This window comes from Rhinoraja longicauda, chromosome 14 (genome assembly GCF_053455715.1).
Source record: "Rhinoraja longicauda isolate Sanriku21f chromosome 14, sRhiLon1.1, whole genome shotgun sequence".
Classification (NCBI taxonomy): Eukaryota; Metazoa; Chordata; class Chondrichthyes; order Rajiformes; family Arhynchobatidae; genus Rhinoraja; species Rhinoraja longicauda.
In genome coordinates, this window is record NC_135966.1 from 5,600,675 (window position 1) to 5,627,115 (window position 26,441).

At 46.0% G+C, this 26,441-nt stretch overlaps 1 protein-coding gene across 3 annotated transcripts in view; it reads right to left on the reverse strand.

The window, feature by feature from the left end:
• Positions 1-970: 970 nt before the first annotated feature.
• gabrg2 (gamma-aminobutyric acid type A receptor subunit gamma2) overlaps positions 971-26,441 on the reverse strand; it is an 84,580-nt gene continuing 59,109 nt past the window's right edge. For 2 of the 3 annotated variants that reach the window (XM_078411331.1, XM_078411330.1), the window contains exons 8-11: positions 22,127-22,279; positions 14,673-14,878; positions 11,864-11,887; positions 971-4,023 (exon numbers count right to left, since the gene is read on the reverse strand). In XM_078411331.1, the coding sequence (XP_078267457.1) occupies positions 3,748-4,023; positions 11,864-11,887; positions 14,673-14,878; positions 22,127-22,279 (659 nt within the window). In that variant the 3' untranslated portion in view covers positions 971-3,747. The remainder of the gene's footprint in view (positions 4,024-11,863; positions 11,888-14,672; positions 14,879-22,126; positions 22,280-26,441) is intronic. The other variant, XM_078411332.1, reaches the window with a different exon arrangement.

A 26,441-nucleotide genomic window follows, 5' to 3' on the forward strand; every position in this document is an offset into this window, starting at 1 on the left:
TAGATCACTCACTTCCATCTTGACAAATACAGACCAGGATCAAACTGAAAGTCTAGTTTTCATATACAGGTAGACATAATTCTTGGGTACAAATAGATTTAGACTTTTAAAGCATATCTTTATTCATGAATTTTGTTAAGAGGGTAGATTTGGATTTAGAGCACAGATCAGCACTTCAGGCTAACATCCATTTAGATGATAAAGTTTGCAAATGTTGAAACGTGGAACCATAGAGGCTCACAATGGGGCTGACATGGTGAGAAATATGTCAGGAATTTTATAGGAGTGAGGAATGTTTTGATTAAAATTATTAAATCCTCAATGTACTGGGGAACCTATCACTGGTGTAATACTAGCATAGCAGGTGCTAAACTACCTATAATGTTATAATTATTAAAGGAAATGTTTCTTTATTAGAATGGGGTGGCACAGCGGTCGAGTTGCTGCCTTACAGCGCTGGAGACCTGGGTTCGATCCCGACTACGGGCGCTGTCTGCAGGGAGTTTGTACGTTCTCCCGGCGAACTGCGTGGGTTTTCTCCGAGATCTTCGGTTTCCTCCCACACTCCAGATGTACAGGTTTGCAGGTTAATTGGCTTGGTAGATGTAAAAAAGAAAATTGTCCCTAGTTTGTGTAGGATAGTGTTAATAGGCGGGGAACGCTGGTCCGTGCTGTATCTCTAGACTAAACTAAACTAAACTAAACTTCAGTGCCTTATTGTGTTTGTATCTTGGTAATGTGCCTGGTATTCTTTGCAAAACACACTCACTAACGGCAGAAGGGGAAACAGCGTAAAACAGAGTGGAGAGGAGGGTTACCAGAACGGTGCCTGGATTAGAGGCATATTAGCTATAAGGAGAGTTTGGACAAACTTGGATTGTTTCCTCTGGAGCGTCGGAGGTTGCCGGGGAGACCTGCTGACTGAAGTGTGTAAAATTACGAGAGACATTGATAAGATAGACAGTCAAAACTGGATTAGTCTATTCCTTTAATAATATTAATATCACCATAAGAGGCAGCTACAGTTGTTGAATTACGGATATTGTATAAAACTTTACATTAAACCGTAAAGGTGTGCATCAATATCATTACAGTGCAACGCGCGAGTATCATGTGTGCGAAGAAGTCTTGAGTCTATGTCTCAAGTAGTGTCAAAACAGGAAGTACATTTGTGTTACTTTCATTAGCATTCTGATGCCAATTGTGTTCTGTACAATATTGGCACTAAGACAGATACTTGTAACCTCTGTTAACACAAACCAAGCCTCAATGTGTGTTAGCTGTGTCGTTAGCTGTGTCGTGAACTATTTCAATTTCAAGTAACGAACCATGAGGAGAAACATTTTTCAGCCAGAGAGTTGTGAACCCGTGGAATTCTCTGCCACAGAAGGCAGTGGAGGCCAATTAACTGGGGAGAGAGTTAGATAGAGCTCTTAGGGCTAACGGAATCAAGGGATATGGGGAGCAAGCAGAAACGGGGATAGTGATTTTGGATGATCAGTTATGATTATATTGAATGGCGGTGCTGGCTCAAAGGGCCGAATGGCCTACTCCTGCACCTGTTTTCTATGTTTCCATGGGACAGGGATGGGAATACCAAGTACTAACTGGGTGAGGAACAGACCTCCACAGTCTTCCTCCACAGATGCTGCTTGACTCATTGATTTCTTCCACCTTTTCTGTATTGACCTGATTAGGTGCAAACATTTCTTGCCCACGTGTGCACCTGGTCTTAGTGCAGAGCAGACAGTGGAAGCCTGGGAACATTGTACCAGCTTGTTCCTATTAGATGGGCAATGGTCTATGAAGTGCAGGAGATCCAAATGAGTGGGGAAGGGAAAACCTCAAATTAATAAAGGCAAAGCCTTAAGTGAAATATGGTAATCGCAAACTCATTTGGCAATCAATCTGTCTTCTTATCAACCACAACCACTTCTGAGGAAGGATATGCTGGCTCCAGAGAGGGTCCAGTGGAGGATTGCGAGAATGATCCTAGGAGTGATTGGGTTAACATACGATGAGCGTTTGACAACACTGGTCCTGTACTCGTTGGAGTTTAGAAGGATGAGGGGGGACCTCATTGAAACTTACCGAATGGTGCAAGGCGTGAATAGAGTGGATGTGGGGAGGATGTTTCCACTGGTGGGAGACTCGAGGACTAGAGGTCACAGCCTCAGAATAAAACAGTGTACCTTCAGAAGGGAAATGAGGAGGAATTTCTTTAATCAGAGGGAGGTGAATCTGTGGAATTCATTGCCACAGACGGCTGTGGAGGCCAAGCCAATTGATAATTTTTTTGAGGTGAAGATTGACATATTCTTGACTAGTACAGTGATTGTCAGGGGTTACGGGGAGAAGGCAGGAGAATGGGGTTGAGAGGGAAATGTAGATCAGCCATGATTGACTGGCAGGGTGGCCTTGATGGGCCGAATGGCTTAATTCTGCTCCTATAGCTTATGAGTTTCTGAGTAATTCTTATTGCGGTTTGTACCAACAAGCAAAAACCATTGATCCCCCATGGGTACAATGACGGAAGATTTCATAACATGGAAATATAAATGAAATTGTGAATACCATGCTGGCCTACCAGACTGTTGAGCTCTAATTATCATGCTCTGTCAATGCTAATGAAGGGTCCTCTATTAATTTAATCATTTTCTTGAGAATCCAATGGACATGTTGTGTTGTTCAGTGATTCCCGATTTAACTTTAAACCCAGGGCACAAGGAAGCCTTACTGCACTCCATAGAAAGAGATTAGAGTCATTGAGTCATAGAGTGACACTGCGTGGAAACAAGGCCTTCGGCCCAACTTGCCCACGCCGGCCAACATGTCCCAGCTACACTAGTCCCACCTGCCTGCATTTGGCCCACATCCCTCCAAACCTATCATACACCTGTCTAACTGTTTCTTAAACATTTGGGTAGTCCCAGCCTCAACAACGGCCTTTGGCAGCTTGTTCCATGCACCCACCACCCTTTGTGTGAAAATGTTACCCCTTAGATTCCTATTAAATCTTTTCCCCTTCACCTTAAACCTATGTCCTCTGGTCCTCGATCTACCCGTTTTATTACTCTCATGATCTTATACACCTCTTTAAGATCACCCCTCATCCTCCTGCGCTCCAAGGAATAAGTGTCCCAGCCCACTCAACTTCTCCCTACAGCTCAGACCCTCGAGCCCTGGTAACATCCTCCTAGATCTTCTCTGTAACCCCTTCCCAGCTTGTTCAATATCCTTTACTTACTTGGCTGTGCTGATCATGGCAATGTGCATATTTTTGAAATCATAAGTAGATGGGTTTGCTGAAGCTTGTGTTGTCTCCCTTCTTGCTCTTTCAACAGGAGGATGTGGCCCTGGGCAATGATCTGGCCTTAGGCACCCAGCACACGAGTCCCGTGCAAAACTATCTCCAAAGTGCTGACCTGGCACTTTAAGTGCCGAGAGGGAAAATTAGTAAGTGGAATCGGCAAGAGAACAGCCAAGTCAGTGAGTTTCCATTGCCGCACTATCTTCATTCATAATAGTCCTCCCAGAGACACGCAAAATAAGATTTCTTTGCCAAAAGAAAAAGTAATTCATGGCAATTTTGGCGCAGAAATAAAAACATGCACTGATTTTTTTTCAATCACCGATCTCTGTGAGACATACTTAAAAGTGTACACGTCTTTGCTGTTTAGTGTTTTTACAAGTGGTCTTAGTGGGTCAGCAGCAGGTTAGGCCTACGTTACTGCCTGCTCGTCCAGGTTACAGGTAAAGGTAGCCCACCCAGTAAACCAGGTTGAACAGACCGAAGGCGGTGGGGAAGAAGATGCGTGCGTACGAGTCGATCTTGGCGATACGGATATGTAACCTTCCCTGCCTCCACCCCCCCGAGCGGCAGTCATTGAAGCAGCAGAAGAAGCTGGTGCAGTCCTTCCCGTCCAGACACTCGTACCCATACTCCTCATCGTGCTCGTGCTGATGCCGGGAGTTATTCATTTGAACAGCAGATGAGCGAGGGCGGATTTCAACTGTGGGTGCCTACAAAGCATTCCAAGAAATAATCTTTCATTAGGCATTGTGAGACCCCAAAATAAATAAATAAATAAATAAATAAATAACGGACGGACGGACAATTAAACCCAAGGCAGACACGACAAGGTGGAGTAACTCAACGGGTCAGGCAGCATCTCTGGAGGAAAGGAATAGAGGAAAGGAGGCCACCAGCTGTTGTACTCTCTCTAATTTTTGGCCAAAACCCAACTGTGTGGCGTGGCAGTGGCCCATGTGCAACCTACCAACAAGATTGTACAATAGACAATAGACAATAGTAGGCCATTCGGCCCTTCGAGCCAGCACTGCCATTCAATGTGATCATGGCTGATCATTCTCAGTCAGTACCCCGTTCCTGCCTTCTCCCCACACCCCCTGACTCCGCTATCCTTAATAGCTCTATCTAGCTCTCTCTTGAATGCATTCAGAGAATTAATAATAATAATAATAATAATGCATTACATTTATATAGCGCTTTTCATATACTCAAAGACGCTTTACAGGGATTTAGAGAACATAGGGAAGTGAATAAATAGATAAATAAGTAAACGAACAGAGAAAGGAGACAGAAGGTGAGGTGACCTTCAGTGGTTGAAGGCAGTACTGAACAGGTGAGACTTCAGTGATGTTTTGAATGTGGTGAGTGTGGAGGAGTCTCTGATGGTTTGGGGTAGTGAGTTCCATAGGGTGGGAGCAGCGATGGAGAAAGCCCTGTCCCCCCAGGATCTGAGTTTGGTCCGGATATGGGGGGATAGGAGATTGGCAGCAGCAGAGCGGAGGGTGCAGGTGGGAGTGTGTCTGTGGAGGAGGTCGGTCAGGTAGGATGGGGCCTCCACTGCCTTCTGAGGCAGAAAATTCCACAGATTCACAAGTCTCTGACTGAAAAGGTTTTTCCTCATCTCAGTTCTAAATGGCCTACCCCTTATTCTTAAACTGTGGCCCCTTGTTCTGGACTCCCCCAACATTGGGAACATGTTTCCTGCCTCTAACGTGTCCAACCCCTTAATAATCTTATACGTTTCGATAAGATCTCCTCTCATCCTTCTAAATTCCAGTGTATACAAGCCTAGTCGCTCCAGTCTTTCAACATACGACAGTCCCACCATTCCGGGAATTAACCTAGATTCCGGGAATTAACCTCTTAACCTCGAGACCCTTCTTCAGTCTTTTAGGTTAGGGAATATCATTTCCTCCTTGGAGACTGTAATTGGCTCGGTGTAAGCGTAAATTGTCCCTCGTGCGTGTCGGATAGTGTTGGTGTGCGGGGATCGCTGGTCGGTGCGGACTGGGTGGGCCGAGCTGCCTGTTTCCGCGCATGAAAAGGACATTTCACTTGAGTTCTGGGAGATTATAAAGAGGCATAGAGCTATGCAGTATGGAAACAGGCCCTTCGGCCCACCGAGTCCGCACCGACCAGCGATCCCCGGACACTAGCACTATTCTACACACACACGCTATGAACAATTTACAATTTTACCAAGCCAATTAACCTACAAACCTGAACGTCTTTGGAATGTGGGAGTAAAACTGAAGACCCACGCGGGTCACATACAAACTTGCATATGGAGTGCACCCGCAGTCGGGATCGAACCCACGTTTCTAGTGCTGTAATGCAGCAACTCCACCACTCACCACCGTGACGTTTGAAAGACATTTGGATGGATATAGGGGTAGGGTTTAGAGGGCTAGGAGCCATGGGATTAGCCCAATATGCCAACATGGCTGGCAAGGACACGACGGGCCGAAGGGACTATTTCCATGCTGCTTGGCTCTATGCCTCTTTATATCACACAACTCACGTGAAATGTCCTTTTCAGGCTAATAAATAAACTGATGAAAGTGACTGGATAAAGTATCGCTATTTCTGGTATCGTTATGACTCAGAGATTACAAATACCGGATTAATTCTATCTAAAAGCTACCATTGACTGATGATGGTGATACAAAAGCAACCCGGATGAGAAATGGTATTAATTTCCCAAATCAATTGGCAAGATTCAAGAAACTGTTTTAGCAGTTTCTCTTCGATCTGACCTAATGGATATTTGTAGCCTGACATTTTTTCAAATCAGTTGGAAAGAGCAAATCCATCACGGGGAACAGATCAAATGGAAGCACATTTATTGGACTTCCCCACCATCGAAGGGACTCTACACGAGTCACTGCTCAAAAAGGCAGCCGGCATTATCAGAGACCCACACCACCCTGGCCACGATCTCATTTCACCCCTGCCATCGGGAAGAAGGTACAGGAGCCTGAAAACTGTAATGCCCAGGTTATTGAGCATCTTTCTTCTTGAGTTTATTTTTGAGTTTGCACTGTTATTGTCTATTTACATGTTGGTTGGTATTTTTGTATATACCGATTTTTGTTTTGTTGGTGTTTGTCAGGGGGTTTAACAGAGTACAATAAGAAAATAACTGCAGATGCTGGTACAAATCGAAGGTATTTATTCACAACGTGCTGGAGTAACTCAGCAGGTCGGGCAGCATCTCGGGAGAGAAGGAATGGGTGACGTTTCGGGTCGAGACCCTTCTTCAGACCTTCTTCTGAAGAAGGGTCTCGACCCAAAACGTCACCCATTCCTTCTCTCCCGAGATGCTGCCCGACCTGCTGAGTTACTCCGGCACTTTGTGAATTAACAGAGTACAATGTTTACATATCTGTGCACTGCTGGAATTAAGAATTTCATTATTCCGTTTCGGGACATATTACAATAAAGCACTCATGACTTGACCCGTTACTCTTGATTCTTGACTCATTTGTTTTCCGAACAATTTACAGAGAACATTCCAATGTGTAATGAAACGTTCGTGAAGGAGTTTAAAAGAATTGGCTAACCATTTTAACACTTTATAATTTAGCTGAAATGGGCCATACTTTTACTCTAGATTAGTTTAACTGCTCAGATCCTCCAACTAAACTGGAAACTATAAAAATAATGTGAAAGTTGTGGGATTGACATAGCCTCGTTGATAAAATTAATATCGATGTGGCACTGATACGCAACTAGTGTTGTTTCAATAAGTTTAAGTTAGTTTAGACAACAAGCACAGAAACAGGCCCTTTGGCCCATCGAGTCCGAACTGAAGACAATTTACAATCTTTACCGATGTCAATGAAGCTACAAACCTGTACGTCTTTGGAGTGTGGGAGGAAAACAATAGACAATAGACAATAGGTGCAGGAGGAGGCCATTCGGCCCTTCGAGCCAGCACCGCCATTCAATGTGATCATGGCTGATCATTCTCAATCAGTACCCCGTTCCTGCCATCTCCCCATACACCCTGACTCCGCTATCCTTAAGAGCTCTATCTAGCTCTCTCGAATGCATTCAGAGAATTGGCCGCCACTGCCTTCTGAGGCAGAGAATTCCACAGATTTACAACTCTCTGACTGAAAAGGTTTTTCCTCATCTCAGTTCTAAATGGCCTACCCCTTATTCTTAAACTGTGGCCCCTTGTTCTGGACTCCCCCAACATTGGGAACGTGTTTCCTGCCTCTAACGTGTCTAACCCCTTAATAATCTTATACGTTTCGATAAGATCTCCTCTCATCCTTCTAAATTCCAGTGCATACAAGCCTAGTCGCTCCAGTCTTTCAACATACGACAATCCCGCCATTCCAGGAATTAACCTAGTAAACCTATGCTGCACGCCCTCAATAGCAAAAAACCGGAGCACCAGGGGAAAACCCACGTGGTCACGGGGAGAACGCACAAACTCCTTACAGACAGCACCCGTAGTCAGGATGGAACCCAGATCCCTGGCGCAGTAAGGCAGCAACATTGCCGCTGCGCCACCGTGCATTAAAATGCAAATATTGTTTGGATTTGAAATGGGATTCTCCTCTGTAATACCTACTTCTTGTGTCTTTATTGGAAGGGACTCCGTACAGATATTTTTTGTGTAAACTTATTATTCTCTCTTTGCACTCCTGATATGCCGTGCCAATAACCCATAAACTTTAATGAGACTGTTATCTCTGGACGTACGGGTTCATAGTCTAATTGGAGGATGTATAAAAGCTCTCCGTGAAGTTTGGAAGGATAAACGTAACTGTTCAGTCTGCAGTGCCTGCTATTCAAAGCCATTATTGCATTTCAACAGTGACTACAGCTCAAAAGCAATTCATTGATTTGTAAACCACTCCGAGAAGCCCTGAGGTCGAAAACGGCACTTTGAGTTGCAAATCCTGCCTTTTTATACCAGCTGTGAATCCTGTTGTTGGTTTTACAAGGCCATATATTATAAGGTACTTATAGCACAGAATCCCACCCAACAGGTCCATTCTGGAGTTTATCCAACACACGAGTCTGATCCCATGGAACTTGAGGCATTCATCGTATGGATGTATTGGTATGCCAAATGTGTAGGAAAATAACTGCAGATGCTGGTTCAAACTGAAGGTAGACACAAAATGCTGGAGTAACTCAGCGGGTCAGGCAGCATCTCAGGAGAGAAGGAATGGGTGATGTTTCGGGTCGAGACCCTTCTTCAGACTGATGTCAGGGGAGGGGGCGGAACAAAGATAGAATATAGTAGGAGACTGGAAGACAGTGACAGAACTGGGAAGGGGAGGGTGGGGTGAGGGGGGGTGGGAATGGGTCCACCTTCCCAGTTCTCCCACTGTCTTCCTGTCTCCTACTATATCCTATCTTTGTCCCTCAACATTGGGAACATGTTTCCTGCCTCTAACGTGTCCAACCTCTTAATAATCTTATACGTTCCGATAAGATCTCCTCTCATCCTTCTAAACTCCAGTGTTTGTTCTACAAATTTCCTTTAGTTTGTTCTACATCTCTCTATATCACCATCTATATCTCTAATTTCCCTTTCTCCTGACTCTCAGTCTGAAGAAGGGTCTCGACCTGAAATGTCATCTAAACCTTTCCTATCTGTGTACCTGTCCAAAAGCCTTTTAAATGTTGTTATAGATTTCTGCCTGAACTAACTCCTCTGGCAACTCATTCCATATACCCACCACACTCTGTGTGAATACTTTCAAATGGGAATATCTCACAAGAAATTTCATATCCTATTCTGTTGCTTTTGTGCTGCCTTTACTCAGAGATGCTTGATGTTATGAAATAGATTTATTTCTATTTTGGACACCATTTCTGACATAAAGTGCGCAGAAAAAATTTACATAAACTCTTTATGCATTACAAAAAAATTCTCCGCTCAAAATGGAAACTTGGAATATTTGGGTCTTAGTCATTTACCTGCCTGCCTCAACCATTTAACTGTTGTTATACAATAGGCGGCACGGTGGCGCAGCGGTAGAGTTGCTGCCTTACAGCGAATGCAGCGCCGGAGACTCAGGTTCGATCCTGACTACGGGCGCCGTCTGTACGGAGTTTGTACGTTCTCCCCGTGACCTGCGTGGGTTTTCTCCGAGATCTTCGGTTTCCTCCCACACTCCAAAGACGTGCAGGTATGTAGGTTAATTGGCTGGGCGAATGTAAAAATTGTCCCTAGTGTGTGTAGGATAGTGTTCGTGTGCGGGGATCGCTGGGCGGCGCGGACCCGGTGGGCCGAAGGGCCTGCTTCTGCGCTGTATCTCTAAATCTAAAATCTAAATCTAAACCACCTCCTCTGGCAGCTCATTCCACATACCAATCACCCTCTGTGTCTTTCACACAGATCACTCAAGGAGGTGTGCAGGGGCAAGTATTCTTTACACAGAGGGTGGTGAGTGCCTGCAACAGGCTCCTGCCAGAGGGTGGTGGTGGAGGCAGATACAGTAGCAGCATTCATTGTTGGACAGGCGCATAGATATGCAGGGAATGGAGAAATATGGATCACGTGCAGGCAGAGGAGAGTCGATCTTGGCATCATGTTTGGAGGTGACATTGTGGGCAGAAGGGGCTGCCCCTGGGCTGTATGTCCTATGTGACCATAATTGTGACAGTTTGCTGAATGTGCATTATTCAGAACGGAATTGCAAGATTAGGTAACTAGAAGTGATTAGGATTTAGCACTCGGACTGAAGCAACAATCCCTTGGAGATTAAGAAATTACTTAATGCTCAGAGGGAATGGCCCAGTGGGAATATGAAATAGTGGAGTAGAATATATAACGACATTACTCCTGAATTACTCATTCAGTCTGAAGAAGGGTCTCGACCCGAAACGTCACCCATTCCTTCTCTCCCGAGATGCTGCCTGACCTGCTGAGTTACTCCAGCATTTTGTGAATAAATACCTTCGATTTGTACCAGCATCTGCAGTTATTTTCTTATATTACTCCTATCATTACTCCTAACACGGACTGGTTATATTAGAAACATAAAAGCATAGAAAATAGGTGCAGGAGTAGGCCATTCAGCCCTTCAAGCCAGCACCACCATTCAATATGATCATCCAAAATCAGTACCCCGTTCTTGCTTTCTCCCCATATCCCTTGATTCCGTTAGTCCTAAGAGCTATATCTAACTCTCTTGAATACATCCAGTGAATTGGCCTCCACTGCCTTCTGTGGCAGAGAATTCCACAGACTCACAACTCTCTGGGTGAAAAAGTTTTTCCTCATCTCTGTCCCACATGGCCTACCCCTTATTCTTAAACTGTGACCGTTGGTTCTGAACATGTTTCCTGCCCCTAACGTGTCCAACCCCTTAATAATTTTATATGTTTCTGTAAGATCCTTCTAAATTCCAGTGAATTTAACATTACCTGTTACCTGTAATTCAACATTACCTGTTGAAACGTCACCTATCCATGTTCTCCAGAGATGCTGGCTCAGCTGCTGAGGTACTCCAGCATGTTTTGTCTTTTTTTTTGTAAACCAGCATCTGCAGTTCCTTGCATCCTTCCTTAACCTAACTGGGGCAGTAGCAGTTGTATGATTTAATCACTAATCATTTAGAATTCTTCAACAAGGGCCATGATTTTGGAATAAAATTGGGAAAGACAAAACAGTTTATCTGACCCACAGTTTATCTGACCCACCTGTTGTTAAGCAGAAAAGGGTGCAGAAAAGATTTATGAAGATGTTGCCAAGACTCGAGGGTCTGAGCTACAGAGAGAGGTTGAACAGGCTAGGACTGTAGAACAGGAGGTTGAGGGGTGATCTCATAGAGGTGTACAAGATCGTGAGAGGAATAGATACAGCAAATGCACAGAGTCGTGACCCAGAGTAGGGAAATCGAGAACCAGAGGACGTAGGTTTAAGGTGAGGGGGAAAGATTTAATAGGAACCTGAAGAACAAATTATTTTATCACATAAAGGGTGGTGGGTGTATGGAACGAGCTGCTAGAGGTTATTAGTTGAGGGAGGTACTATCACAAGATTTACGAAACAATTAGACAGGTACATGGATAGGACAGGTTTAGAGGGATATGGGCCAAACGCAGGCAGGTGGGACAAGTGTAGATGGGGTGTGTTGGTAATCATGGGCAGATTGGGCAGAAGGCCCTGTTTTCAGGCTGTATGACTCTATGACCTCAGTGGTGACTACTCATTCCAACACGAATCAGTCAGAGTTGTGAATCTGTGGAATTCTCTGCCTCAGAAGGCAGTGGAGGCCAATTCTCTGAATGCATTCAAGAGAGAGCTAGATAGAGCTCTTAAGGATAGCGGAGTCAGGGGGTGTGGGGAGAAGGCAGGAACGGGGTACTGATTGAGAATGATCAGCCATGATCACATTGAATGACGGTGCTGGCTCGAAGGGCCGAATGGCCTACTCTTGCACCTATTGTCTATTGTCTATTGTCTAAACCATACAACTGAGAACAGGAGGCAAGCGTTCAATGAATAAACAGTTTTTACAGAAATATCATACATTCTAAAAGTATTTTTTGTTATAAATTATAAATATAAAGTACCTTTGATGAAAACATCCGTAGCAGCTTTTATAAAAAAAAGGAGAAAATAGAAAAAATGCTTAAAGGGACATATTGTGAAACACAATGCAAATAGAGCAGCAGAAATAACAGACACAAATTAGAGAGGCAGGTAAGTGTGGCACGGTGGCGCAGCGGTAGAGTTGCTGCCTCACAGCGCCAGAGAGACGGGTTCGATCCCGACTACGGGCGCCGTCTGTATGGAGTTTGTACGCTCTCCCCGTGACCTGCGTGGGTTTTCTCCGAGAACTTTTGGTTTCCGGGAGAATGTGCAAACTCCACACAGACAGTGCCCGAGGTCAGGATCGAACCCTATGGCGCTGTGAGGCAGCAGCTCCACCAGCTGCAACACCGTGCTACCCAATGTTTCTCTTATATATCGATATAGCAAATGGACATAAATCTACTTGGAATGCTATAACGCACCGATAGAGCTGCTGCCTCACAGCGCCAGAGACACGGGTTTGATCATGACTACGGGCGCTGTCTGTACAAAGTTTGTATGTTTTGTCCGTGACCTGCGTGGTTTTCTCCAAGAACTTCGGTTTCCTCCCACACTCCAAAGACGTACAGGTATGTGGGTTAATTGGCTTGGTATAATGTAACAATTGTCCTTAGTGTGTGTAGGATAGTGTTAGGGTGCAGGGATCGCTGGTCCGTGCGGACTTGGTGGGCCTAAAGGCCTGTTTCTGCACTGTATCTCTTAACTAAACTAAACTAAATAAGATTTTAAACTCATTGTGGAACACGCAACAGAGATCCAACCTCAGTAACTTGTTTTTTATTTATGGATTACATGAAAGCCATTTGGTAATGGTTTTTAGAAGGAAAGTTAAATGTATCTTATTTATACCGTGCATAAATAACTGATTGATTGATTGATTGAATTGAAAGACACAGCATGGAAACAGGCCTTTCAACCCACCAAGTCCACATTGTTAAGAATAATGAATAAGAATCATTAAGAATAAGGGGTCGGCCATTTAGAACGGAGATGAGGAAAAACTTTTTCAGTCAGAGAGTTGTAAATCTGTGGAATTCTCTGCCTCAGAAGGCAGTGGAGGCCAATTCTCTGAATGCATTCAAGAGAGAGCTAGATAGAGCTCTTAAGGATAGCGGAGTCAGGGGGTATGGGGAGAAGGCAGGAACGGGGTACTGATTGGGAATGATCAGCCATGATCACATTGAATGGCGGTGCTGGCTCGAAGGGCCGAATGGCCTCCTCCTGCACCTATTGTCTATTGTCTATTGTTCACACTAGTTCTATGTTATCCCACTTTCTCATCCACTCTCTGCACACAAGGGGCAATTTATAGAAGGCCAATTAACCTACAAGTTCGCACACTTTGGGATGTGTGATGAAAACGGGACACCCGGAGAAAACTCACGCAGCCACAGGGAGAACATGCAAACTCCACACAGGCAGCACCCGAGGTCAGGATCGAACCCGGGTCTCAGGCGTTGCAAGGCAGCAACTTTACCAGCTGCACCACTGTGCTGCCCAATGTTTCTTTGATATAAGGATATAACAAATGCACATAAATTTACTTGGAATGCAATACTACCGCTTGGCAGCACGGTGGCGCAGCGGTAGAGTTGCTGCCTCACAGCGCCAGAGACCCAGGTTCGATCCTGACTACGGGCGCCGTCTGTACGGAGTTTGTACGTTCTCCCCGTGACCTGCGCGGGTTTTTTTCCGAGAACTTCGGTTTCCTCCCACACTCCAAAGACGTACAGGTTTGTAGGTTAACTGGCTTGGTATAAATGTAAAAATTGTCCGTTGTGTAGGATAGTGTTAATGTGCGGGTAGTGCTGGTCGGTGTGGACTCGGTGGGCCGAAGGGCCAGTTTCCGCGCTGTGTCTCTAAACTAAGCTAAACTAAACTAAACTAAATAAAAATAAATGGTACGATGGCCTGGTTTACACAGCATTATCTCGTTACTTTGTTCGATTGACAGATACCGTACATCGGTCAATTCACACATTGAAGACTGTAATGAAGGTTAGGGTCAGCTGTGGGTTTGGTAGAGGTGAAAGTATGAAGCAAAAATGGACTATAATGGGGAAAGTATGAACAGTGCACACTGGCTAATGTGATGGACCAATTAATTCAGTGTTTCTAGAAAATGGCAATGCCTCATTTCATTCTAAACCGCAGAAGAAAAAAATATCAAGAAGCAAAAAATGTTCTACTTCAGAAGATATACTGGCAGGTTTTTTGCACATCTAATATTTTTAAAGAAAGAATGAAAATGCAAAGCAGCACCAGGGTCTTTCAAATAACCCGTGCTAATAAAAGAGGCAATGGCTCAGCTTTAGAAAGAATGTTTAGAGATAGAGATAGAGGTTGAGATACAGCGTGGAAATAGGCCCTTCGGCCCACCGAGTCCACTCCTACCAGCGATCCCCGCACACTAGCACTGTCCTACACACCAGGGACAATTTACAATCTTTACCAAAGCCAATAAAGCTACAAACCTGTACGTCTTTGGAGTGTGGGAGTGTGGGAGATCCCGGAGAAAACCCACGCAGGTCACGGGGAGAACGTACAAACTCCGTACGGACAGCACCTGTAGTCGGGATCGAGCCTGGCGCTGTCAGGCAGCGACTCTACCGCTGGGCCACACGGTAATACCGCTAAATGCTGTAAACAAGGCCCGACTATAACACACCATGAATTGGCCGTTACTAAATTTACACATGTCCGAAAGTGCTCCGGGCAATTCCAAATTACGTTCAGAACTTAACCCTTAGGTGAATCAGGGTATATGAATATGGGAAGGGTACATACTCTATTCCTCTTCTTCTTGCCTTTGTTTTTGCTGGGCTTTCTGTTGCTGACAAAATAGTGCAAGGTCCCATATTCGATCAAAGCGGCAAACACAAAGATAAAGCACACAGACACAAAGAGGTCAATGGCAGTGACGTAGGAAACCTTGGGGAGGGATTTGCGGGCAATGGTGCTGAGAGTGGTCATGGTCAGGACGGTCGTGATGCCTGCAACGAGATAGAAACAGTGAACAAAGAAGTGATCGATCAGTCTTATCACACAGTCGTAGAGTGACACAGCGCGGAAACAGGCCCTTCCGCCCAACTTGCCCGCACCGGCCAACATGCCCCTGCCACACTAGTCCCACCTGCCTGCGTTTGGTCCATTTCCCGCCAGGCTTGTATACACTGGAATTTAGAAGGATGAGAGGAGATCTTATCGAAACGTATAAGATTATTAAGGGGTTGGACACGTTAGAGGCAGGAAACATGTTCCCAATGTTGGGGGAGACCAGAACCAGGGGCCACAGTTTAAGAATAAGGGGTAGGCCATTTAGAACTGAGATGAGGAAAAACTTTTTCAGTCAGAGTTGTAAATCTGTGGAATTCTCCGCCTCAGAAGGCAGTGGAGGTCAATTCTCTGAATGCATTCAAGAGAGAGCTAGATAGAGCTCTTAGGGGCTAGTGGAATCAAGGCAGGCACGGGTTATTGATTGTGGACGATCAGCCATGATCACAATGAATAGCGGTGCTGGCTCGAAGGGCCGAATGGCCTCCTCCTGCACCTATTGTCTATTGTCTATTAAACCTGTGCTATCCATGTACCTGTCTAACTGTTTCTTCGAACTGGCGCATCGGTAGAGTTGCTGCCTTACAGCGCTTACAGCGCTTACAGCGCCAGAGACCCGGGTTCAATCCCGACCGCGGGTCCTGTCTGTACAGGAGTTTGTACGTTCTTTTAGGCACCACGTGGGTTTTCTCCGAGGTTTTTGGTTTTCTCCCACACTCAAAGGACGAATGAGTTTGTAGGTTAATTGGCTTGGTACAAATGTAAATTGCCGCTAGGATAGTGTTAATGTGCGGGGTGCGCTGGTCGGCATGGACTCGGCGGGCCGAAGGATCTGTTTCCGTGTTGTATCACTAAACTAAACTAAAATCGAAGGTATCACAAAAAGCTGGAGTAACTCAGCGGGTCAGGCAGCATCTCAGGAGAGAAGGAATGGGTGACGTTTCGGGTCGAGACCCTTCTTCAGACAGATGCGTAGAGTTGGAGGGCAGGAGGAATTTCAGAGGGGGGGGCAGTGAGAGAGCTTGTTGCCAAACTCTCGTCGAAGAGAGGACGAAAACTTCTTCAAAGTAGACAAACCTGAAGAAGAGTCTCGTCCCGGAACATCACCCATTCCTTCTCTCCTGAGATGCTGCCTGACCCGCTGAGTTACTCTAGCTTTTTGTGATACCTTCGATTTGTACCAGCATCTGCAGTTATTTTCCCACTAAACTAAAATTTACATTAGTCCCACCTACCTGCATTTGGCCCGTAACCCTGCATACCTGTCGTATCCATGTACCTGTCCAAGTTAGGAGGAGGGGGAGTTCAACGAGATCTGGGTGTCCTAGTGCATCAGTTAATGAAAGGAAGCATGCAGGTACAGCAGGCAGTGAAGAAAGCCAATGGAATGTTGGCCTTCATAACAAGAGGAGTTGAGTATAGGAGCAAAGAGGTCCTTCTACAGTTGTACCGGGCCCTGGTGAGACCGCACCTGGAGTACTGTGTGCAGTTTTGGTTTCCAAATTTGAGGAAGGATATTCTTGCTATGGAGGGCGTGCAGCGTAGGTTCACTAGGTTAATTCCCGGAATGGCGGGACTGTCGTATGTTGAAAGGCTGGAGCGATTGGGCTTGTATACACTGGAATTTAGAAGGATGAGGGGGGACCTTATTGAAACATATAAGATAATTAGGGGATTGGACACATTAGAGGCAGGAAACATGTTCCCAATGTTGGGGGAGTCCAGAACAAGGGGCCACAGTTTAACAATAAGGGGTAGGCCATTTAGAACGGAGATGAGGAAGAACCTTTTCAGTCAGAGAGTGGTGAAGGTGTGGAATTCTCTGCCTCAGAAGGCCGTGGAGGCCAGTTCGTTGGATGCTTTCAAGAGAGAGCTGGATAGAGCTCTTAAGGATAGCGGAGTGAGGGGGTATGGGGAGAAGGCAGGAACGGGGTACTGATTGACAGTGATCAGCCATGATCGCATTGAATGGCGGTGCTGGCTCGAAGGGCTGAATGGCCTACTCCTGCACCTATTGTCTATTGTCTATTGTCTATTGTCCAAATGTTTCTCAAATGTTGCAGTAGTCCCTGCCTCAACTACCTCCTCCGGCTGCTCGTTCCACACACCCACCACCCTTGGTGAAAATGTTACCCCTCAGATTCCTATTCTTATCCATGACATGAAACTCTAATTTGCTACAGAGGATTAGAAATGAAGGTTTTCACACATTCTCTCACTTTGCCTTAAGCTGAAAGTTACAATGATTCTAAACAAATAACACTTTAGTGCAGGAATACAGCGTGGTATTTTATAGTTCAGGAAGGAACATTGCAAGGAAAGCATTCCTCTCTCATGAAACACCTTAAATAGAGAAACAGCTGTTGTATAAAAGAATGGTATTTACTTAACTTGGAACACAAAATGAGATCTTTAAGAGAGCTTAGGTGTTAAAATATGTGAAGGCATTACACAAAAATATTTATTTAATTTAAGATATTCAGGGGAAACTAGGTTTCTGCAGCAATACGGGGCGGCACGGTGGCGCAGCGGTAGAGTTGCTGCCTTACAGCGCCAGAGACCCAGGAACCTGATATAGAAACATAGAAACATAGAAAATAGGTGCAGGAGTAGGCCATTCGGCCCTTCGAGCCTGCACCGCCATTCAATATGATCATGGCTGATCATCCAACTCAGTATCCTATACCTGCCTTCTCTCTATACCCCCTGATCCCTTTAGCCACAAGGGCCACATCTAACTCCCTCTTAAATATAGCCAATGAACTGGCCTCAACTACCTTCTGTGGCAGAGAATTCCACAGATTCACCACTCTCTGTGTGAAAAAAAACTTTCTCATCTCGGTCCTAAAAGACTTCCCCCTTATCCTTAAACTGTGACCCCTTGTTCTGGACTTCCCCAACATCGGGAACAATCTTCCTGCATCTAGCCTGACCAACCCCTTAAGAATTTTGTAAGTTTCTATAAGATCCCCCCTCAATCTTCTAAATTCCAGCGAGTACAAGCCGAGTCTATCCAATCTTTCTTCATATGAAAGTCCTGCCATCCCAGGAATCAATCTGGTGAACCTTCTCTGTACTCCCTCTATGGCAAAAATTTCTTTCCTCAGATTAGGAGACCAAAACTGTACGCAATACTCCAGGTGTGGTCTCACCAATGCCCTGTACAACTGTCTGTACGGAGTTTGTACGTTCGCCCCGTGACCTGCGTGGGTTTTTTTCCCAGGTGAACTGCTTTCCTCCCACACTCCAAAGTCGTACAGGTCTGTAGGTTAACTGGCTTATGCAAAATTATAAATTGTCCCTGGGGTGTGTAGGATAGTGTTAGTGTGTGGGGTCTACTGGTCGGCGCGGACTCGGTGGGCCGAAGGACATTGCTTCTGTGCTGCAAACTTAACTGGGGCTGCTAGCTCACAGTGCAAGAGACTCAGTTGACATCCTAACATCAGATGCTCTCAGCGTCGGGAGATTGTACGTTCCCCCTGTGACCGTGTGGGTTTCTTCTGGATGCCCCAGTTTTCTCCCACATCCCGACGACATGTGGATTTGCAGGTTAATTGTCCCTTTGCAAATTTCCCCCAGGGGGTGCAGGGAGTGGATGAGAAAGTGGGAATAACATAGAACTAGGGCGGCACAGTGGAACAGCGGTAGAGCTGCTGCCTTACAGCGCCAGAGACCCAGCTTCCATTCTGAGTAAGGGTGCTGTCTGTACGGAGTTTGCACGTTTCCCCTGTGACTGAGCGGGTGCACTCCGAGTTCTCTTAGTTCCCGTCAGACTGGAGAAAGCCTTCCAACAATTGATCTGATTTCTCATCTTAAATGTTATTGTCAAATTATTTGAACTACCGATGAACAACGGATGATATGCCTATTATTTTTCATATTATTTGTTTGGCTGCTAAGTATCTTTCCTAGTATTTTACAGATTATGGCTGTCGATTCACATGGCGGCACGGTGGCGCAGCGGTAGAGTTGCTGCCTCACAGCACCAGAGACCCTGGTTCGATCCCGACTACGGGTGCTGTCTGTACGGAGTTTGTACGTTCTCCCCGTGACCTGCGTGGGTTTTTTCCGAGATCTTCGGTTTCCTCCCACACTCCAAAGACGTACAGGTCTGGAAGTAATTGGCTTGGTATAAATGTAAATCGTCCCTAATGTGTGTAGGATAGTGTTAATGTTTGGGGATTGCTAGTCGGAGAGGGCTCGTGGGCCGAAGGGCCTGTTTCCGCGCTGTATCTCTAAACTAAACAGGAGAGGAGTGTGCACTTGAATTTTAAGTTGCATCTTGCAATGATGACATGCAGGTTATTTGATTGACTTCTATAAAGCGCATTGCTTTTTGGCTGCGTGTTCAAAGGCAATCAATGAGCTTAAATATCTGTCAATGTTTTAGCAGCAGAGGGAAATGTAACTACCCATTTGGACCTCGCTGTGAAAGCTAAAAATCCATCTGTAAAAGATCCCAAAGGAGGAAACTGATATCATTTTGGGATGTACTTGCACACGGGATCATCACAAACTACACTGTCCTCAAAGCTTTTAGATAAAGGATATGTACTGGCGGGTGGCTTGGAACTGACATTAATCTCATGAACTCTCCTTAGTTTAGTTTCATTTAGACATATAGCGCGGAACAGGCCCTTCGGCCCACCGAGTCCGAGCTTGGTGGATTCATAAGTTCATAAGTGATAGGAGCAGAATTAGGCCATTCGGCCCATCAAGTCTACTCTGCCATTCAATCATGGCTGATCTCTCTCTCCCTCCTAACCCCATTCTCCTGCCTTCTCCCCATAACCCCTGACACCATACTAATCAAGATTGTATTTATCTCTGCCTTAAAATAACCCATTGCCTCGGCCTCCACAGCCTTCTATGGCAATGAATTCCACAGATTCACCATCCTCTGATTAAAGAAATTCCTTCTCATCTCCTTCCTAAAAGAACGCCCTTTAAATCTGAGGCTGTGACCTCTGGTCCTAGACTCTCCCACTAGTGGAAACATCCTCTCCACATCCACTCTATCCAGGCCTTTCACTATTTGATAAGTTTCAATGAGGTCCCCCTTCATCCTTCTAAACTCCAGCGACTACAGGCCCAGTGCTGGCGAAAGCTCATCATATGTTAACCCTCTCATTCCTGGGATCATTCTTGTAAACCTCCTCTGGACCCTCTCCAGAGCCAGCACATCCTTTCTTAGATATGGGCCCCAAAACAGCTCACAATACTCCAAATGCGGCCTGACCATAGGGCTGCCAACTATCTCACTCTCAAATAAGGGACAAGGTGACGTCACTGCCCCGCGCCCCACGTGACCTCACCCAGCCAGCGGCCCGTGCTCCCGGTCCACCAATGGCGGCTGTCTGGGCGGGGAGGCGGGTTGCTACGCAAACTCCGTCAGGCGGCGCCCGGGCCTCCGGGCCTACACTGTCCGGGCCTACACTGTCCGGGCCTACACTGCCCGGGTCTACACTGTCCGGGCCTACACAGTTCGGGCCTACACTGTCCGGGCCTACACTGTCCGGGCCTACAGTGTCCGAGCCTACAGTGAACGGGCCTACAGTGTCCAGACCTACACTGTCCGGACCTACATTGTCCGGGCCTACAGTGTCCGGGCCTACAGCACACCCCCCCCCCCCCCGCCCCCCGGACCCGTACGGGACAAACCAATTTAGCCCAAAATACGGGATGTCCCAGCTAATACGGGACTGTTCGCAAACCTACCTGACCAGCGCCTTATAGAGACTCAGCATTACATCCCTGTTTTTGTATTCTTGTCCTATAAATAATCCTCTTGCTATGTTTCCGATGATTTTCTAAAGCAGATTTGCTGACAATTTGTACCTGTCTGCATCGCTCCATTTTTGTTATCCTTATTCCATACCAGCCATCGCTCACCAGCCTCTGACTCAGATGTCCAACCCCAACATGTCTCATCTACACTATTCCCACCTGCATGCATTTGGCCCACGTCACTCTAAACCTGCCCTATCCATGTACCTGTCTCAATGTGTCTTAAACAAAGTACCTGCCTCAACTACCTCCTCTGGCAGCTTGTTCATTACACCCATCACAGCACGGTGGCGCAGCGGTAGAGTTGCTGCCTTACAGCGAATGCAGCGCCGGAGACTCTGGTTCGATCCTGACTATGGGTTCTGTCTGTACGGAGTTTGTACGTTCTCCCCATGACCTGCGTGGGTTTTCTCCGAGATCTTCGGTTTCCTCCCACACTCCAAAGACGTACAGGTATGTAGGTTAATTGACTGGGTAAATGTAAAAATTGTCCCTAGTGGGTGTAGGATAGTGTTAATGTGCGGGGATTGCTGGGCGGCACGGACTCGGTGGGCCGAAGGGCCTGTTTCCGCGCTGTATCTCTAAATCTAAAAAATCTAAATCTAAAAAAATCACCCAGTATTAGAGAGCGAGCAGTCTTTAGCGACCAGTGACCCTCAGACATCTTTAATCAGACTATGCTGGACTTTATCTTGCACTTAATGCTATTCCCTTTAATCATGTATCTGTACACTGTGGGTGGCTTTCTGCTGGCTGGTGAGCACACACAAACACTTTTCACTGTACCTCAGTACACATGACAATAAACTAAGCTAAACCAGACATATATCCCCAATATTTCAATCTAATCCTTTACATACATATATTTAAAAAAAGCAGAGTTTTTATTTCCATATTGAAAAGTGTCCAAGGAAATTAAAGGATGTGCAAGCGATTAACAGACGTTCCTTTAGGAAAGAGATGGGGAGGAATTTATTTACTCAGAGGGTGGTGAACCTGTGGAATTAGTTGCCACAGAAGGCTGTGGAGGTCAAACCAATGGATATTTTTAGGGCAGAGAGAGATAGATTCTTGATTGGTACGGGTGTCAGGGGTTATGGGGAGAAGGCAGGAGAATGGGGTTGAGGGGGAAAGATAGATCAGCCATGATTGAATGGCGGAGTGGACTTGATGGGCCGAATGGCCTGATTCTCATCCTATCTCTTATGAAAGGCGTGAGAGATTTAATAAGCTCGTAGTCATTTCTGGACAACAACAGAAGATCAAAATAGACTGGGGAAGCCAGCAACTGAATTACAATGTGTTGTTATAAGAATTTCAATATCTTTACGAGAGAGGATAATTTAGATACATATGTTCTGCACATACAACTAATGGTTATGGTGCCAGCACTTTGTTACCTAACGATGTTCTTGCAGGTACTGCATCCTTATTGATCCAGAATGAGACCCAGGATAAAACCACAGTCAATGTGCAAGGGATGTAGGTCTGAATGGTGAAGTACCCCATTCTTCTGCTGAGGTCAAAATACACTGCCATTACAACGTAATCTCCTGTAGAAAAGAAGATGAAAACATTCAATCAGTCCTTCACTTATGATGAAAACATTGAACTAAATCAAAGCAGACAGTGACATATTTCAGGCGCTTGTAATTCATTGTGCTTACAACTGTCCACTTAGAGTCATAGAGCCATAGAGTGATACAGTGTGGAAACAGGCCCTTCGGCCCAACCCGCCCACACCGGCCAACGATGTCCCAGCTACACTAGTCCTACTTGCCTGCGCTTGGTCCATATCCCCTCTAAACCTGTCCTATCCATGTACCTGCTTCTTAAACGATGGGATAGTCCCAGCCTCAACTACCTCCTCTGGCAGCTTGTTCCACACACCCACCACCACACATATTATAGGGCTTTTTCAAATGGCAGTTTACAGCAATTAAAAACCAATCTCTCTGTGAGTTCTGGAGTCCTCCCGGTTTGTGTCAAATGGAATGCGTCTGTAACTTAAGATGGAGACATAATGCTGGAGTAACTCAGCGGGACAGGCAGCATCTCTGGAGAGAAGGAATAAGTGAGGTTTCGGGTCGAGACCCTTCTTCAGACTCTGTCAGCATCCTTTATGTGGGCGACTCTTTGCATACCTTTTTTCTTTATATCACAAAAACTTTATTCCAAAAAAAACATACAAACATACAAAGTGAAATGTGATCAAACAAAAGCCGCCTCTATCGGCAGTTTACAAAATAAACAATTATCACATTTAAAATCCCGCCATCTCTGTCAACAATACATTCGACCCCCCGCGGCGACCAGCGTTCACGGAAGGCTTCCAGAGTCCCCGTGGACACCGCGTGTTCCCTCTCCAGGGACACGCGAGCACGGACGTAAGCCCGGAACAGGGGTAGGCAGCCGACCTCTGTGAGGCCGTCGACTGCCCGCTGCCTGGACCCGCGAGCGGCCATCTTGGCCAGGCCCAGGAGCAGACCAACAGGGAGACCCCCTCCTCCCTCCTGACCCTCCCCCCTCTGTACCGGGTGCCCAAAAATTAAACACGTAGGGCTAAAATGGAGCCAGAACTTGAGGAGCAGCCCCTTCAGATACTGGAACAGGGGCTGTAACCTCACGCACTCTGTATACAAACGGTACACGGTCTCCTCCTCACCGCAGAAGCGACAGGCGGCAGACGAGACCGTGAACCGGCTCAAGTACCTGTTACAGGCTATAGCCTTATGCAACACTCTCCACCCCAGGTCCCCGATGTAAAGGGGGAGAACCCCCTTATAGAGAGACCTCCACTGGGGACCGCTCCCGCCGTCAGGTGGTAACATGGACCAGGGCGTGTCCGGACGGAAGACGAGAGCGAGGAAGTGGAGAGTGTGCAGGAGTAATCTTTGCACACCTTGGGTGTGCAAAAAAATGTAGATATCACTGTGACAATAAAGTAAAGTGTCATTTAAATATTGTGTCTCTAAAACCGGTCAGACTGAAGAATCTTTACTGAAATATACCCCTAAACCAGGAAGTGCAAGCATTTAATTCAATGTTTACGCTCGTAAAACAAGTTAAATAAATAGAGGGGGGAATGGAAAATGGGAGATGCAGAAGACAAGAAGTTAAAATATTATATTTGATATACCTCTATTAGTAATTAACATCGCAAGGAATGAAATTCCACACACACAAACATAAAAAGCAATTTATCAACGTCAAAGGAATGGTTTAGTGGTAATTAAGACCATTAATTATTCACTTATACTAAAATAAACCGGAACTCTATTTATCTTTTCGACATTGTTTCTGCACCGCTTGTGCGCACTGAAGTCACGATAATCTGAAGAAGCTGGAAATTTGAGCTAAACACTAAATGCTGGAGCAACTTAGCGGGTCAGGCTGAGGACATGGATAGGCGTACGATCAGGTTGAGTCCCTTCAGAGTCTGAAGAAAGGTCCCAAGAGTTGAGTATAGGAGCAAAGAGGTCCTTCTGCAGTTGTACAGGGCCCTAGTGAGACCGCACCTGGAGTACAGTGTGCAGTTTTGGTCTCCAAATTTGAGGAAGGATATTCTTGCTATTGAGGGCGTGCAGCGTAGGTTTACTAGGTTAATTCCCGGAATGGCGGGACTGTCGTATGTTGAAAGACTGGAGCGACTAGGCTTGTATACACTGGAATTTAGAAGGATGAGAGGAGATCTTATCGAAACGTATAAGATTATTAAGGGGTTGGACACGTTAGAGGCAGGAAACATGTTCCCAATGTTGGGGGAGTCCAGAACAAGGGGCCACAGTTTAAGAATAAGGGGTAGGCCATTTAGAACTGAGATGAGGAAAAGCTTTTTCAGTCAGAGAGTTGTGAATCTGTGGAATTCTCTGCCTCAGAAGGCAGTGGAGGCCAATTCTCTGAATGCATTCAAGAGAGAGCTAGATAGAGCTCTTAAGGATAGCGGAGTCAGGGGGTATGGGGAGAAGGCAGGAACGGGGTACTGATTGAGACTGATCAGCCATGATCACATTGAATGGCGGTGCTGGCTTGAAGGGCCGAATGGCCTCCTCCTGCACCTATTGTCTATTGTCTATTATCTGAAACGTCGCCTATGCATGTCCTCCAGAGATACTGCCTGACCCACAGAGTTACTCCAGCACTTTGTGTTTTAATGCTAAGTTGTGCCTTTTGAAGTGGAACCTCTCAAACAACCAAAAACCAACAAAGCTGAGAACAGAATCTTGAACAAAACACATAGCGCTAGAGGAACTCAACGGGGCATCCAATCAGTCTGAAGAAGGTTCCCTGCCCGAAAAGTAATCTGTCCACTCGCTCCACAGATGCTGCCTGACCTGCAGAGTTCCTCCAGCACTTTACCCTGGCAAGCACTGTGATTCCGTGTGCAATAACCATTTCCATTGTTCCAGTACCTTGCCTAAACCTCCGTCCAATCTCCTGTCCCCCTCTGACACCCCCAACCCTCACCCTATCCGATAAACCGAACCCAGCCAACCAACTCTTTCACCGCGCTGACATTAAGGGCCTAGTTATTGTCCTCACACCGTGACTCTGGGTTCCTGATCACTTTCCTGTACCTCGTCTCATCCCCATCATGGTGGCGCAGCGGTAGAGCCACTGCATCATGGCGCCATAGGCCCGGGTTTGATCCTGACTGTGGGTGATGTTTGTATGGAGTTTGTACGTTCTCCCTGTGACCTGCTTGGGTTTTCTCCACACTCCAAAGATGTATAGGTCTGTAGGTTAATTGTCCCTAGTGTGCGTAGGGTAGTGTTAATGTGCTGGGATCGCTGGTCGGCGTGGACTCAGTGGGCCGAAGGGCCTGTTTCAGCGCTGTGTCTCTCAACGAAACTAAAATGTTGTAGATCCAGCCGACAACAGTGGGATATAGATATATAGACAATAGGTGCAGGCGTAGGCCATTGGACCCCTCGAGCCAGCACTGCCATTCAACGTGATCATGGCTGATCATCCACAATCAGTACCGTACCCCGTTCCTGCCTTCTCCCCATACCCCTTGATTTTGCTAGCCCCAAGAGCTCTATCTAACTCTCTTTTGAATACATCCAGTGAATCGGCCTCCACTGCCTTCCGAGGCAGAGAATTCCACAAATTCACAACTCTCTGGGTGAAATAGGTTGTCTTTATCTCAGTTTTAAGAAGAACTGGAGAACTGGAGCCTTGGAGAGCTGGAGCCTTTGGAAAGGTTTCAGATTGTGCTATTAATTCTTTATTCAAATGCTCAGCCAAATTGGAAGGGCACAAAATAAAAATAAAGAGCATGGCACAAATATGGCACTAATTCTAGGTGCGGCACGGTGGCGCAGCGGTAGAGTTGCTGCCTTACAGCGCCAGAGACCCGGGTTCGATCCTGACCACTGGTGCCGTCTGTACGGAGTTTGTACTTTCACCCCGTGAGATTTCTCCGAGATTTTCAGTTTCCTCACACACTCCAAGGGCACACAGGTTTGTAGGTTAATTGGCTATGGTAAAGATTGTGAATTGTCCCTAGTCAAGTCAAGTCAAGTCAATTTATTTGTATAGCACATTTAAAAACAACCCACGTTGACCAAAGTGCTGCACATCTGACTAGGAAAAAAAAGAGACATACAGTGTGGGTAGGATAGTGCCAGTGTACGGGGTGATTGCTGGCTGGCGTGGACGGTGGTTTGAACCACTGTAGATTTCCGTTTCCGCACTGTAGATTTTAGATTT